Source organism: Bison bison, unplaced genomic scaffold (assembly GCF_000754665.1).
Source record: "Bison bison bison isolate TAMUID 2011002044 unplaced genomic scaffold, Bison_UMD1.0 scf7180017864482, whole genome shotgun sequence".
Classification (NCBI taxonomy): Eukaryota; Metazoa; Chordata; class Mammalia; order Artiodactyla; family Bovidae; genus Bison; species Bison bison.
In genome coordinates this window covers 5,082,311-5,095,120 of record NW_011495042.1, presented here as the reverse complement: position 1 = coordinate 5,095,120, position 12,810 = coordinate 5,082,311, and the positions used below count along the sequence as shown (strand labels likewise).

Genomic DNA, 12,810 nt, shown 5'->3' with positions numbered 1-12,810 from the left:
CAGTAGGGTGCTGCCTGTGTCTAACACTGCTGTTTTCCTTTGGGAGGCTGGCAGTGTGAGACCACACATACGCTAGAGCTGCCGGCACAGGTAACACCCAGGCACGCTCCCTTCACAGTTGTTCCTGCTCACAGAGGCAGGGACTCACGACAGAGGGCCGCTGTGAAACTCAGGGAGACTCTTCCCTGGACTAAGTCCTGTGTGTCCAGTTTCACTCCAGCAGCAGCACGTGGAACGGGCAGCACAACCTCAGGTCAGGCGCAGCTGCCCGGCCGCTTGACTGTGAATGCCCACGGCAGACAGCCAGGCCAGGAGCCACGCGAGAGCCCTTCCTCACCACATCCTCATCCCCCTGCGAGAGCTCCTCCTTACACGTCCCCATCCCCCCGCGAGAGCCCTTCCTCACACACCCACATCCCCCCACGAGAGCCCCTCCTCACCACATCCCCACCCCCTGCAAAGCGCCCTTGGCTGCCGGCTCCATGGCCACCGTCAGCTTGCCTGTTGCTTTTCTACTCCCATCTCGTTTCATCTTCACGCTCCATGAGGCTTGTGGCGCTCACCTCCTCCTACAGCCGAGGAAATTGAGGTTTCAGAGGGTCAGGGCAGTCACCAAGGGTCTCACAGCTGGTTGTTGTCGTTCAGTCATTCAGTCGTGTCCAACGCTTTGCGACCCCGTGGACTGCAGCGCGCCAGGCTTCCCTGTCCTTTACTATCTCCCAGAGTTGGCTCACATTCATGTCCATTGAGTCAGTGATGCTATCCAACTGTCTCATCCTCTGTTGCCCTCTTCTCCTCCTGCCTTCAGTCTTTCCCAGCATCAGGGTGTTTTCTAATGAGTCGGCTCTTCACATCGGGTGGCCAAAGTGTTTCAATGAATCAGTCCTTTCAATGAATATTCAGGGTTGATTTCTCTTAGGGTTGACTCCTCGCAGTCCAAAGGACAAGAGTCTCGGTTCTCCAGAACTATGGTTCAAAAGCAGCAATTCTTCGATGCTCTGCCTTCCTTAAGGTCTGACTCTCACATCCATACATGACTACTGGAAAAGCCATAGCTTTGACTAGACGGACCTTTGTCGGCAAAGCGATGTCTCTGCTATTTAATACTCTGTCTAGGTTTATCATAGCTTTTCTTCCAAGGAGCAAGCATCTTTTAATTTCATGACTGTAGTCACTGTCTACAGTGATTTTTGGAGCCCAAGAAAATAAAATCTATCACTGTTTCCACTTTTTCCCTTTCTATTTGCCATGAAATTATGGGACCAGATGGTTGATTTTAGTTTTTTTAATGTTGAGTTTTAACCACAGTTGGTAAGTACAGAGATTAGGGCTCTTTATGACTCAGTTCCATGTAGTTCCCACCATAGCTAAGTAGAGTTGCCAGCCAGAAAGCCAAAACACCAACTTGAGGATTTTTATTTTTGTCCTAGACATGCAGTTGCTGGTGGCCTTAACCCAGAGTTCTAGTTACTCCTGAGCCTCCTTCCCACCCATTTCAGTTTTGGATTCACGTTGACTGTTTGGTCACGTGATTTCACAGCTCCCTGCAAATTAGAAGTTGCAAATCGGACAAAATATGGGAGCCGTGGGAAGCCAGTAGACAGCATGTCCAGAGCCCAGAGAACCATCACGTGTCATGGAGAGCTGGCAGCTGGCTCTGCCCCGGGGAGAGGCATCAGGGCCCCCGTGCCCTCACCCTGCAGGGAGGAGTGCCTTCATCCCATCTCTTCTCCAGTCCTTTCCTAAGCCGCCCTCTTGGCTTGTTTTTCCTACTGACTGTGTTTTTGTTAACATCGTCCACATTTGTACATCTAATCCCTGTTAATTCATAAGTGGTTTTGGACACAGCTCCTCAGAAGATTCTCCTCCGTAATTATGAAAGTGAAGTCGCTTAGACTCTTTGTGACCCCACGGACTGTAGCCCACCAGGCTTCTCCCATCCCTGGGATTTTCCAGGCAAGAATACTGGAGTGGGTTGCCATTTTATAACACCACATAATACCTAAGGGAAATTGGAGTTATTCATTAGCATCATCTAAGTATTCAGTCCGTCTTTTCAGTTTCCCGCTTGTCCCCACAGTGTCTTCTGTGACTGTTTGGGTTCTAATTTTTTTTTTTTGACAGGCTCCACTCAAGGTTCATTTATCACACGGAGCACTTATCCGTCTTATAGTTTCCTAGGGAGGCCATAAGAAATGACCACAAACCGGGGCCCATAAAGCCGCAGAAGGTCCGGAGGCCAGGAGCCTCACACCGCGGTGTGGGCGGAGCCACGCCCCCTCCGCCCCTCCCCTCGTCCAGGTTCCGGTGGCGCCAGGCGTTCCTTGGCAAGTGGCTGTGTCGCTCAGTCTCTGCAAAGTTCCTTCTTCCCAACACGATCACATTCACGGGATTGGGATGCAGACGTGTCTTTGGGGGCCACCATTCAACCAGCACTGCAGTCTCTTCAGTCTCTCTTCATCTAAGAGCCCCTCCACCTGCTGGTTTTCTGTGACTTCGACTCGTGAAGTCCTGTAGGATGTCCCACAGTCTGGGTAGGTCTGATCACTTCCTCGTGGTTAGGGGTTAGGCTCAGGCTCACCAGTTTTCAGCCGGCACAGGTGATGTGTGTCCTTAGGGGCCATGTCCAGGAGTGGATGGTGTCAGGTTGTCCTACTGCTGGTGAAGCCGCTTGTTTGCTAAGCTGGTTGTTGTCAGATGTCTACATTTTCCCTTTTGTAGTTCACAAGTGTTTATAGAGTGAGACTGAGTATCTGGTACCCCGGTAGTTACAGTGGTGCCCCGAATTAATTATTGTCCTTGTCACCATTTTCACCAGTTATTGCCCTCCACCGTTCATTCCACACGTCGCATCCTCTCTTCTCTGTGTTCCTTCAGACTTTATTTTAAATACCCAGTATCCCTTAGACTTGTGAAGTTTTCATCTTTTCTACTTGGAGGCCTTTCTGTAAAACTCCTTCCCTTTTTTGCTCTGGATGCACTGTTACTATGGCAGTGACTGTTACCACAGGTAACTTTTCAAGCACCTCCGCCTACGTTACTTTCCCCGATTCCCACAAGGAGATTGGAACACGGGTGTCATCGTGTGGTCTCGGCACTGCTGAGCCTTGAACAGGGGTCTGACTGATGCTGTGTTCGTGCTGCTAACCCTTGAGGTGTACCTCCATCGTAGTCAGACATCCGAAGGGCCTGAAGTAGGGGGTCAGACTTTCTTTCAAGCTGTGTCATCTTCCAGTTGAGTCTCATCCATGAAGGGTGTGTAACTGATCAGAGATAATGGCATTTGAGAACTGAAAGAGATCTTAATTTCCCTTCATGTCTTCATTTTATGGCTTCGGGGACCGAGCCTCAGAGAAGTTAATGACGTGCTTAGAGCCTCACAGAGTGGCAGAGGTCTGAACGAAGCAGAGCCCCGAATTCAGCCTCATCCTAGTAGGGGGTCTCCTTCCACTGCACCACAGCCCAGAAGTTGAGAAATGGGTGTTTAGACATTAACTTCCGTTTGGACCCTTACCCAGTGAATTTGAGCTGACTTGCCAAATAATTTAAATATGATTTAAATCAGAATTCTGTTCATAATAAGGAAATACAACCATGAGAAGTAGAGGTAGAGGGTTGCTGTATCATCAGTAGGGTCTTTCACCCGTTCTGACCTCATGGTGCTGGAGCCAAATGGAAACGTGATTAACTACAGGATCGATGTGGCCCAGAAGGAAAAGTTCTATCAGTTCCTCAAGGGAACAAAACTTTTCTGCCTTGGTTTTTCCAAGAGCTCATGGATATAATTGTGTTAGTTAAGGTAGTGCCTGCAGCTATGGTTGCCCCAAATTTCAGGGGCTTAGCGAGCACTTGAAGTTAATTCTGTTTCTGTGAAATCCAAAGCTGGTATCCAGATGGTGGTTGGACCAACTCCCAAAGGGGCTGCAGGAGCCTGGCTTCTTCATGTGGCCCCACGGGCTTCACGCGGCTTCAGAAAGTGACAGGCACAGGCTTGGTGTCTGCGAGGGCTTCAGGGCCAGCCCAGAAGGGCCCATGATGCCCAGTCATGCCCAGCCGGGTGCTCAGGAGGCTGAGACGGGTCTCTCACGTGTCAGGAAAAGGAGCAGACGGGTTTGGTAGGCAGATGGCTGCACCATATCTTGCTTGAATTTGGAGTTCATTTGTGGGGTGTGGGTGGGACGAGGGCATTAGGGTCTTGACAACAGATTTGCTTTGCTAATTGCATTCTGTTCCAGGGAAAAAACAGTTTGGGTTTTGAAACTAGACCAGAGGGAGTGCTGCAGATCACCCACGTGCGGAGCACTGGGTATTCATGTCCCTTTGAGGATAGAAAGCACTTCATCAAGTAATAAAATGAGAGTTTGATTTCGAGTGGTCATGCATTTTCTTTTTCCTTTGCAGTGCTGTATCGAAAAGGCCCTCCGTTTTACCATGCAAGGTTTGGAGTGATTTTTTTTTTTCTGTTGGAGTGCAGTTGATTTACAATGTTGTGTGGGTTTCAGGTGTACAGCAAAGCGATTGATACGCGTACACATACATTCTTTACTTTTTAGATTCTTTTTTCGTATAGGTTATCACAGAGTATTGAGTACAATTCCCTGTGCTATACACTAGGTCCTTGTTCATTATCTGTCTTATACAGAGCAGTGGGTGTGTGTTCATCCCAAGCTCCTGATTTAATGGGGTGATTTTTAAATAAGGTAATGACTTAAAGGGACAGGAGGAAATTTCTGAGCTCCAGTTTAATTTTCAGAGGCACACGATTCCTCCTGGCCTAATAGGAGTCAAATTCCTCTGGCCTAATAGGAATCAATAGTATATGTCTGTACCTTGTACATTAATGTCCTTATGCTATAAAACAAATAGGTCAGGATAGTAAACATTGAGTTAATCTGTATAGTTACTAATATAGAGTAATTGTTCATCTTCATATCAGTGAATGTTAGTATCTAAACAGGTGAGTGAATTCACAGCTTTCATGTTGAGAGAGAGATTCCTGTTCCTTTCCTGTAATTGCTGAAATCAGGCTGACTGTCTGTGATGTAAAGTATGAGTTTTTCATTAAAATATTTTTCCCAGGCGTAGTTTAGGGGAATTCAGGACCAGATGATGTATGCTTCTGTCTTCTGCATTGTCGTTCTTGGTAGGACAGAGTTCTTTTTAAATGGGTTGCCATCATGCTTTTCATTTCTGGAATGCGCCTACCGTGTTTTCTAGTTACTCCGTCGTCGTGGAGCTGGTGGACGACCGTTTCCAGGGTGCTCCTCGCAGACCTCTCAGCTGGAGGTCCCTGGCTGCCTTGAGCAGAGTGTCCGTCAGTGTCTCCAAGGTAACACGGCATCAGCTTTGGGGTTCACATGTCACTTAAACGGTTGGATCTTCATATTAAATGTTTCGGAAGCATGAAAGTCATCTGTGGGCACTGCAAGCATTTGTGCCAGCGGAGCTCTAGAAGCTGGCCCTCCTCTCATGCCCTCCCCTCTGCCCCAATCCAGGGACTGAGCCCCAAGGTTCCCCATGGGCATGGGTGTCAGTGAGCCTTGCCTTCCTTCCCGGGGGCAGGACCCACCAGCACGTGCTCAGAATCCACCCACACACATTCACAGATGACTCAGAAAACATGGACACGTTTGTTTCCACAGGTAGCAGGTCTCTCAGAGAAAGAAAGGGAATTAATACTTATCACTGAACACCTCTGATGACCCCACCCATAAGAATAAGACCCAGTTTCCCCCTCAGTCAGTCTCTCCCATCAGGGAGCTTCCATAAGCCTCTTATCCTTCTCCATCAGAGGGCAGACAGACTGAAACCACAATCATAGGAAACTAGCCAACCTGATCACATGGACCACAGCCTTGTCTAACTCAATGAAAGTGTGAGCGATGCCGTGTAGGGTCACCCAAGATGGACAGGTCATGATGGAGAGTTCTGACAAAATGTGGTCCACTACAGAAGGGAATGGCAAGCCACTTCAGTAGTCTTGCCTTGAGAACCCCATAAACAGTATGAAAAGGCATAAAGATATGACACTGAAAGATGAACTCCCCAGGTCAGTAGGTGCCCAATACGCTACTGGAGATCAGGGGGGAAATAAATCCAGAAAGAATGCAGAGATGGAGCCAAAGCAAAAACAACACCCAGTTGTGGATGTGACTAGTGATAGAAGCAAGGTCCAATGCTGTAAAGAGCAATATTGCATAGGAACCTGGAATGTCAGGTCCATGAATCAAGGCAAATTGAAAATAGTCAAACAGGAAATGGTAAGAGTGAATGTCGACATTTTAGGAATCAGTGAACTAAAATGGAGTGGAATGTGTGAATTTAACTCAGATGACCATTATATCTACTACTGTGGGCAAGAATCCCGTAGAAGAAATGGAGTAGCCCTCATAGTCAACAGAAGAGTCTGAAATGCAGCACTTGGATGCAGTCTCAAAAACGACAGAATGATCTCTGTTCATTTCCAAGGCAAACCATTCACTATCACGGTAATCCAAGTCTATGCCTCAACCAGTAATGCTGAAGAGGCTGAAGTTGAATGGTTCTATGAAGACCTACAAGACCTTCTAGAACTAATACCCAAAAAAGATATCCTTTTCATTATAGGGGACTGAAATGCAAAAGTAAGAAGTCAAGAAACACCTGGAGTAACAGGCAAATTTGGCCTTTTAGTACAGAATGAAGCAGGGCAAAGAACGCACTGGTCATAGCAAACACCTTCTTCCAACAACACAAGAGAAGATTCTACACATGGACATCACCAGATGGTCAACACCGAAATCAGATTAATTATATTCTTTGCAGCCAAAGATGGAGATGCTCTATACAGTCAGTGAAAACAAGACCAGAAGCTGACTGTGGCTCAGATCATCAGTTCATTATCCCAAAATGCAGGCTTAAATTGAAGAAAGTAGGGAAAACCACTAGGCCATTCAGGTATGACCTAAATCAAATCCCTTACGATTATACAGTGGAAGTGAGAAATAGATTTAAGGGACTAGATCTGATAGACAGAGTGCCTGATGAACTATGGACGGAGGTTCATGACATTGTACAGGAGACAGGGATCAAGACCATCCCCAAGAAAAGGAAAAGCAAAAAAACAAAATGGCTGTCTGGGGAGGCCTTACAAATAGCTGTGAAAAGAAGGGAAGCGAAAAGCAAAGGAGAAAAGGAAAACTATACCCATTTGAATGCAGATTTCCAAAGAATAGCAAGGAGAGATAAGAAAGCCTTCCTCAGTGATCAGTGCAAAGAAATAGAGGAAAACAATAGAATGGAAAAGACTAGAGATCTCTTCAAGAAAATTAGAGATACCAAGGGAATATTTCATGCAAAGACGGGCTCAATAAAGGACAGAAATGGTATGGACCTAACAGAAGCAGAAGATATTAAGAAGAGGTGGCAAGAATACAGAGAAGATCTGTACAAAATAGATCTTCACGACTCAGATAATCATGATGATGTGATCACTCACCTAGAGCCAGACATCCTGGAATGTGAAGTCAAGTGGGCCTTAGGAAGCATCACTATGTTCAAAGCTAGGAGAGGTTATGGAATTCCAGTTGAGCTATTTCAAATCCTAAAAGATGATGCTGTGAAAGTGCTGCACTCAATATGCCAGCAAATTTGGAAAACTCAGCCGTAGCCACAGGACTGGAAAATGTCAGTTTTTATTCCAATCCCAAAGAAAGGCAATGCCAAAGAACGCTCAAACTACCCCTCAATTGCACTCATCTCACACGCTAGTAAAGTAATGCTCAAAATTCTCCAAGCCAGGCTTCAGCAATACACGAACTGTGAACTTCCTGATGTTCAGGCTGGTTTTAGAAAAGGCAGAGGAACCAGAGATCAAATTGCCAACATCTGTTGGATCATCAAAAAAGCAAGAGAGTTCCAGAAAAACATGTATTTCTGCTTTATTGACTATGCCAAAGCCTATGACTGTGTGGATCACAATAAACTGTGGAAAATTCTGAAAGAGATGGGAATACCAGACCACCTGACCTGCCTCCTGAGAAACCTATATGCAGGTCAGGAAGCAACAGTTAGAACTGGACATGAACAACAGACTGGTTCCAAATAGGAAAAGGAGTACATCAAGGCTGTATATTGTCACCCTGCTTATTTAACTTATATGCAGAGTACATCGTGAGAAACACTGGGCTGGATGAAGCACAAGCTGGAATCAAGATTGCAGGGAGAAATATCAACAACCTCAGATATGCAGATGACACCACCCTTATGGCAGAAAGTGAAGAAGAACTAAAGAGCCTCTTGATGAAAGTGAATGAGGAGAGTGAAAAAGTTGGCTTAAGGCTCAACATTCAGAAAACGAAGATCATGGCATCCAGTCCCATCATTTCATGGCAAATAGATGGGGAAACAGTGACAGACTTTATTTTCCTGGGCTCCAAAATCACTGCAGATGGTGATTACAGCCATGAAATTAAAAGACGCTCACTCCTTGGAAGGAAAGTTATGACCAACCTTGACAGTGTATTAAAAAGCAGAGACATTACTTTGCCAACAGAGGTCTGTCTAGTCAAGGATATGGTTTTTCCATTAGTCATGTATGGATGTGAGAGTTGGACTGTAAAGAAAGCCGAGCGCTGAAGAATTGATGCTATTGAAGTGTGGTGTTGGAGAAGACTTTTGAGAGTCCCTTGAACTACCAGGAGATCCAACCAGTCCATCCTAAAGGAGATCAGTCTTCAGTGTTCATTGGAATGAATGATATTGAAGCTCAAGCTCCAATACTTTGGCCACCTGATGGGAAGAGCTGACTCATTTGAAAAGACCCTGATGCTGGGAAAGATTGAGGGCAGGAGGAGAAGGGAACTACAGAGGATGAGATGGTTGGATGGCATCACTGACTCGATGGATATGAGTTTGGGTAAACTCAGGGAGTTGGTGATGGACAGGGAGGCCTGGCATGCTGCAGTCCACAGGGTCACAAAGAGTTGGACACGACTGAGCGACTGAACTAACTAACTGAACACCTTATGTCTTCTCTCACCACCCTGTTGTTATCCGAAGGGTGAGGAGTCAGTGTTAGGGAGGTCTGGTGATAAACCCGTGCTCACGCAGCTCGTGTGTGGAACCGGGATTCAAATCCAGGGCCCCGTGAGCTCTCGGCTTGTGTTCGCTTCCATCCCACTCCTGGCAGGGTAGGAGGGACGGTTCACCCTGTACCAGGACTACAAGCAATGAACTTGCAGTGTCCTCTGTAAGTAGTTCCAAGTTCCCTGTCCCGCTGCTGGAGGAATGGGCAGCCCTGGGGGAAGGGCCAGCGGGAGCCCACGGCAGCTGCCTGCATGCAGGCTAAGCTGCTGAGGCTTTAGCCTTTGAAAGTAGCTTTGTCCTGTAGAATTAGGGGTCTGTGCTGACTGCAGTGTTGAGCACTTTAAACGCTGTGTCTGTGGTCACTGTATGTGCTGTGTTTGCATTCGCCTGCCGTGTCAGTGATGACCAGATGGCAAATCTTCAGTTTAGAAAGCCCGGTTATATTCCTGCGGGGAAACGGACATGCTTGTGAGTTGTGACGGGGTGGAGGGGGCCCACGTTTCTTGCACACGCACTCGGGTTTGTATTTCTGTTTGGTGCAGTACGGAGTTTGTATTTCCTTGTCTCCTTAGGAACTTATGCTGTGCTATTTGATTAAACCCTCCACCATGACTGACAAGGACATGGAGTCACCCGAATGTATGAAACAAATTAAAGTTCAAGTAAGTGAACTCGGAGCCAAGTTGACGTCATCTGGAAGGCTCTGCCCGTCGCGCTGTGTCTGTCCTCTGGAAGGTGTGGGCCCCAGACAGGACAGGATCAGCGCCTCCCCTCCGCCCTCCGAGACCCTTCCCTGCTGAACCCAGCCTCGCTCCCCCTCAATCCCGTGGCCCTGCAGCCTCGATGCCCTCTGGTTTCTGTCCCCAGCGCTCAGCCAGAACCACCTGCACTGCTGGCCTGGGGCCAGTTTGGCCTCTCCTGGTGCTCAATCCCTAAGACATGGGTCACGGACAGCTTGCTGCCCCACTGAACTTCTGGTCTGGCTCTGGGGCCTGGGCTGGGCTGAGGCTCCCCCATCTTCCTGGAGGGTGTTTCTCTGCTGGGGCTGCCAGTCCACCCTCCAGTGGCCCAGTCTTGGTTAATATTTCTGTCCCTCCTTGTTCCTGCCCCCTACGCCCTGCTGGAGGCCTGCAGAGTCTGTCTCCAGGGCCTCATCTGGCTGTTTGTCCTTACTGTGTCCACAGGGTTAGCTTTTCAGTAAATACCACTCCAGTCCCTGGAGTTCCTTCTCTGTGCTGACCCAGACACACCAGAGCCGTCACGGACCCGGTTTTGTGTCAGACGTTGGGTTCACACCAGCGCTCCCTGTTCCTGAAATGTGCTGCCAGACAGCCACCGCTGCGGCCAGGGGAGCTCTTAGAATCCCAGGGTGCTGCCCGTAGGTGTTGTTTCCACGCTGGGTTTGCCACATTCACGTTCCTCCCACGTTTAGTTGCAAGAAACAGGAGCAGGTACCGTCCCTGTACAGACAGGCAGCTGTGAAACATCCCTGTGATGCCATGTGTCTAGCGTGTTCGTGTATTTCTGCTTCCAAAATTCAGCCGCCTTTGTGTTTGGATTGGTTCCAGGAGGTGATTCTCAGCCGCTGGGTCTCTTCACGGGAGAGGAGTGACCAGGATGAACTTTAACAATTCAGCCTCAGGTTTCTAATCTCACTGGCAGATACCACTGAGCTTCCCGCATAAACCAAATTCAGGCGAGGTAAAAAGTCCTTTCGTGGTGATCGCCCTTAATGTAAAAGTTGTAAAGGGCATGGCGCTCCCAGCACCAGAGAGTGTTAGTATTTTAAAAGTTACAACTCACGGAGGAAATCGGCCCTGTGCAGGGACCACAGGTTCTGTCCTTGGATTGCTCGCTCACCGACCCCCAGCCTCTCGCCCTGGCACCTCAGCGGTTCTGGGAGGCGGACTCTCCCAGCAGCAGGGAACTTCCATTAGTCTCTGATTTTACCTGAAACAGTGGTTTCACAGCAGGCGGCTCAGCCCTGTGCACCTGCCTCTTGTTACCCACATCGAGTCTGTCCTGGAGGAGGGTGCTCTGAACAGGTCTCAGCTCTCCAGGAACTTCAGCCGGTTACCCCAACATGGAAAATTCCATGTACTGTCTTCCAAGGATTGCTGTGTCATAAGAAGCATTTTAAAACAAGTTACCTCGTTATTTTTCAGTGACCTCATGGGTGGGCGTGTTGTATAGAGCACACAGCAGTATGGGCTAGAGGAGAGTTGTATATTGCTTCACCCAACTTGTTACGAAATAAAAATATGTGGTGAGAAAAATGAATTGAGGTGTTTGGTGAGTGCGATTAATATTTCATAAAACACACTAGACGAAGTAAGTAAAATTACGTTGTTTAAAAAAAGGAAAGGAAAACAGAATTGTGTAGATGACAATGAAGAGTGTTACCTGAGGGCCAGGAGTGAGTCGGGATGAGTGGGCAGGGCCAGTGAGCAGTGTCTGAGATTCAGTACCCAGATCCACGCCCCTGGTGGGCAGGCTTCTCCTTGGCACTGACTACCCTGGAAGCAGACAGTTAAGAACCATCTCTGGAAGCCATGAGATGGGAAAACCAAAGCAGGCCTGTTTGCATTCCGCTTACCTCGGTGTTGGAGCTCCTGATGACTGAAGTTCTGCTTGAGGCTGTGTGTGCCACATGCTGCTTCTCTTCTGCTCCTGATCCTACTCTTGCAGCCAGATGGTTAAGTCTGCGTCTTCCAGATTTGGCGTCCAGATGATGGAGCTCTGTTCACCCCCTCCCCACTTCAGACCAGTAGTGCCCAGTGTGAAAGCACTCTTTGTTCTTAATTAGTAACAGGACAAGTTGGTCAGCATTTTTATCATCCACCTTGCTTACTCCAGGCTCTCTTAGACAAAGACTTGGCTTTGAATCATCACTTTCTCGAAACCTTGACAAGTCAGCAAAAAAATTTCCAGAGCCGTCTCCTTCCTATTTGATTTATCCTTCATGAGGCCGTTTCTTTCCAAGCCTAATCAGGGCATCGAATGCCTTAATGGTAGACACTCTTGCCGTCATGAATCCTTCACCAGAGGATCATCCCCCTCTCAGCTCTCCAGATACTGTGTCATCAGTTAATAGCCTCGAAGATTGTGGTGACTCCTTGGAATAAAGGCTCCAGAAAAGGTGTAGGAAAGTGTGAGGACCACAGTTATGACTTGTAACTTAAAGCTCCGGAAGGGTGCATGCAAGCCTTGAGGGAACGATTCTGCACCATTGTATATGGTTTGAACACTGGGAAACCAGCCGTGCACTCTGAGCATCAGAGGAAGATCCACCAGCCAAGGTCAGAGACAGCCCTGGAGTAGATCCACCAGCCGAGGTTTGACACAGCCCTGGAGTAGATCCACCAGCTGAGGTTAGACACAGCCCTGGAGTAGATCCACCAGCCGAGGTTTGACACAGCCCTGGAGGAGACACGCCAGCCGAGGTTAGAGATGGCCGTGGGGGAGACACGCCAGCCGAGGTTAGAGATGGCCCTGGAGTAGACACACCAGCTGAGGTTAGAGACAGCCCTGGGGGAGATATGCCAGCTGAGGTTAGAGACAGCCCTGGGGGAGTTACGCCAGCCGAGGTTAGAGACAGCCCTGGGGGAGATACACCAGCCGAGGTTAGATCCACCAGCTGAGGTTGGATACAGCCCTGGAGGAGATACACCAGCTGAGGTCAGAGACAGCCCTGGAATAGATACACCAGCCGAGGTTTTGGTTTACATCACCCTCAAAGTCTCC

At 48.2% G+C, this 12,810-nt stretch overlaps 1 protein-coding gene across 7 annotated transcripts in view; it reads left to right on the top strand.

Annotated features, from left to right (window-relative positions):
• The window catches only part of TSEN2 (TSEN2 tRNA splicing endonuclease subunit), a 46,024-nt gene extending 34,682 nt beyond the window's left edge, over positions 1 to 11,342 (top strand). For 5 of the 7 annotated variants that reach the window (XM_010862463.1, XM_010862469.1, XM_010862465.1 and 2 more), the window contains 3 exons: positions 4,402 to 4,438; positions 5,218 to 5,329; positions 9,639 to 10,600. In XM_010862463.1, the coding sequence (XP_010860765.1) occupies positions 4,402 to 4,438; positions 5,218 to 5,329; positions 9,639 to 9,866 (377 nt within the window). In that variant the 3' untranslated portion in view covers positions 9,867 to 10,600. Of the gene's footprint in view, positions 1 to 4,401; positions 4,439 to 5,217; positions 5,330 to 9,638; positions 10,601 to 10,634 lie in introns of those variants that run through there. The other 2 variants (XM_010862468.1, XM_010862466.1) reach the window with 1 other exon arrangement.
• The last annotated feature ends 1,468 nt before the right edge of the window (positions 11,343 to 12,810 follow it).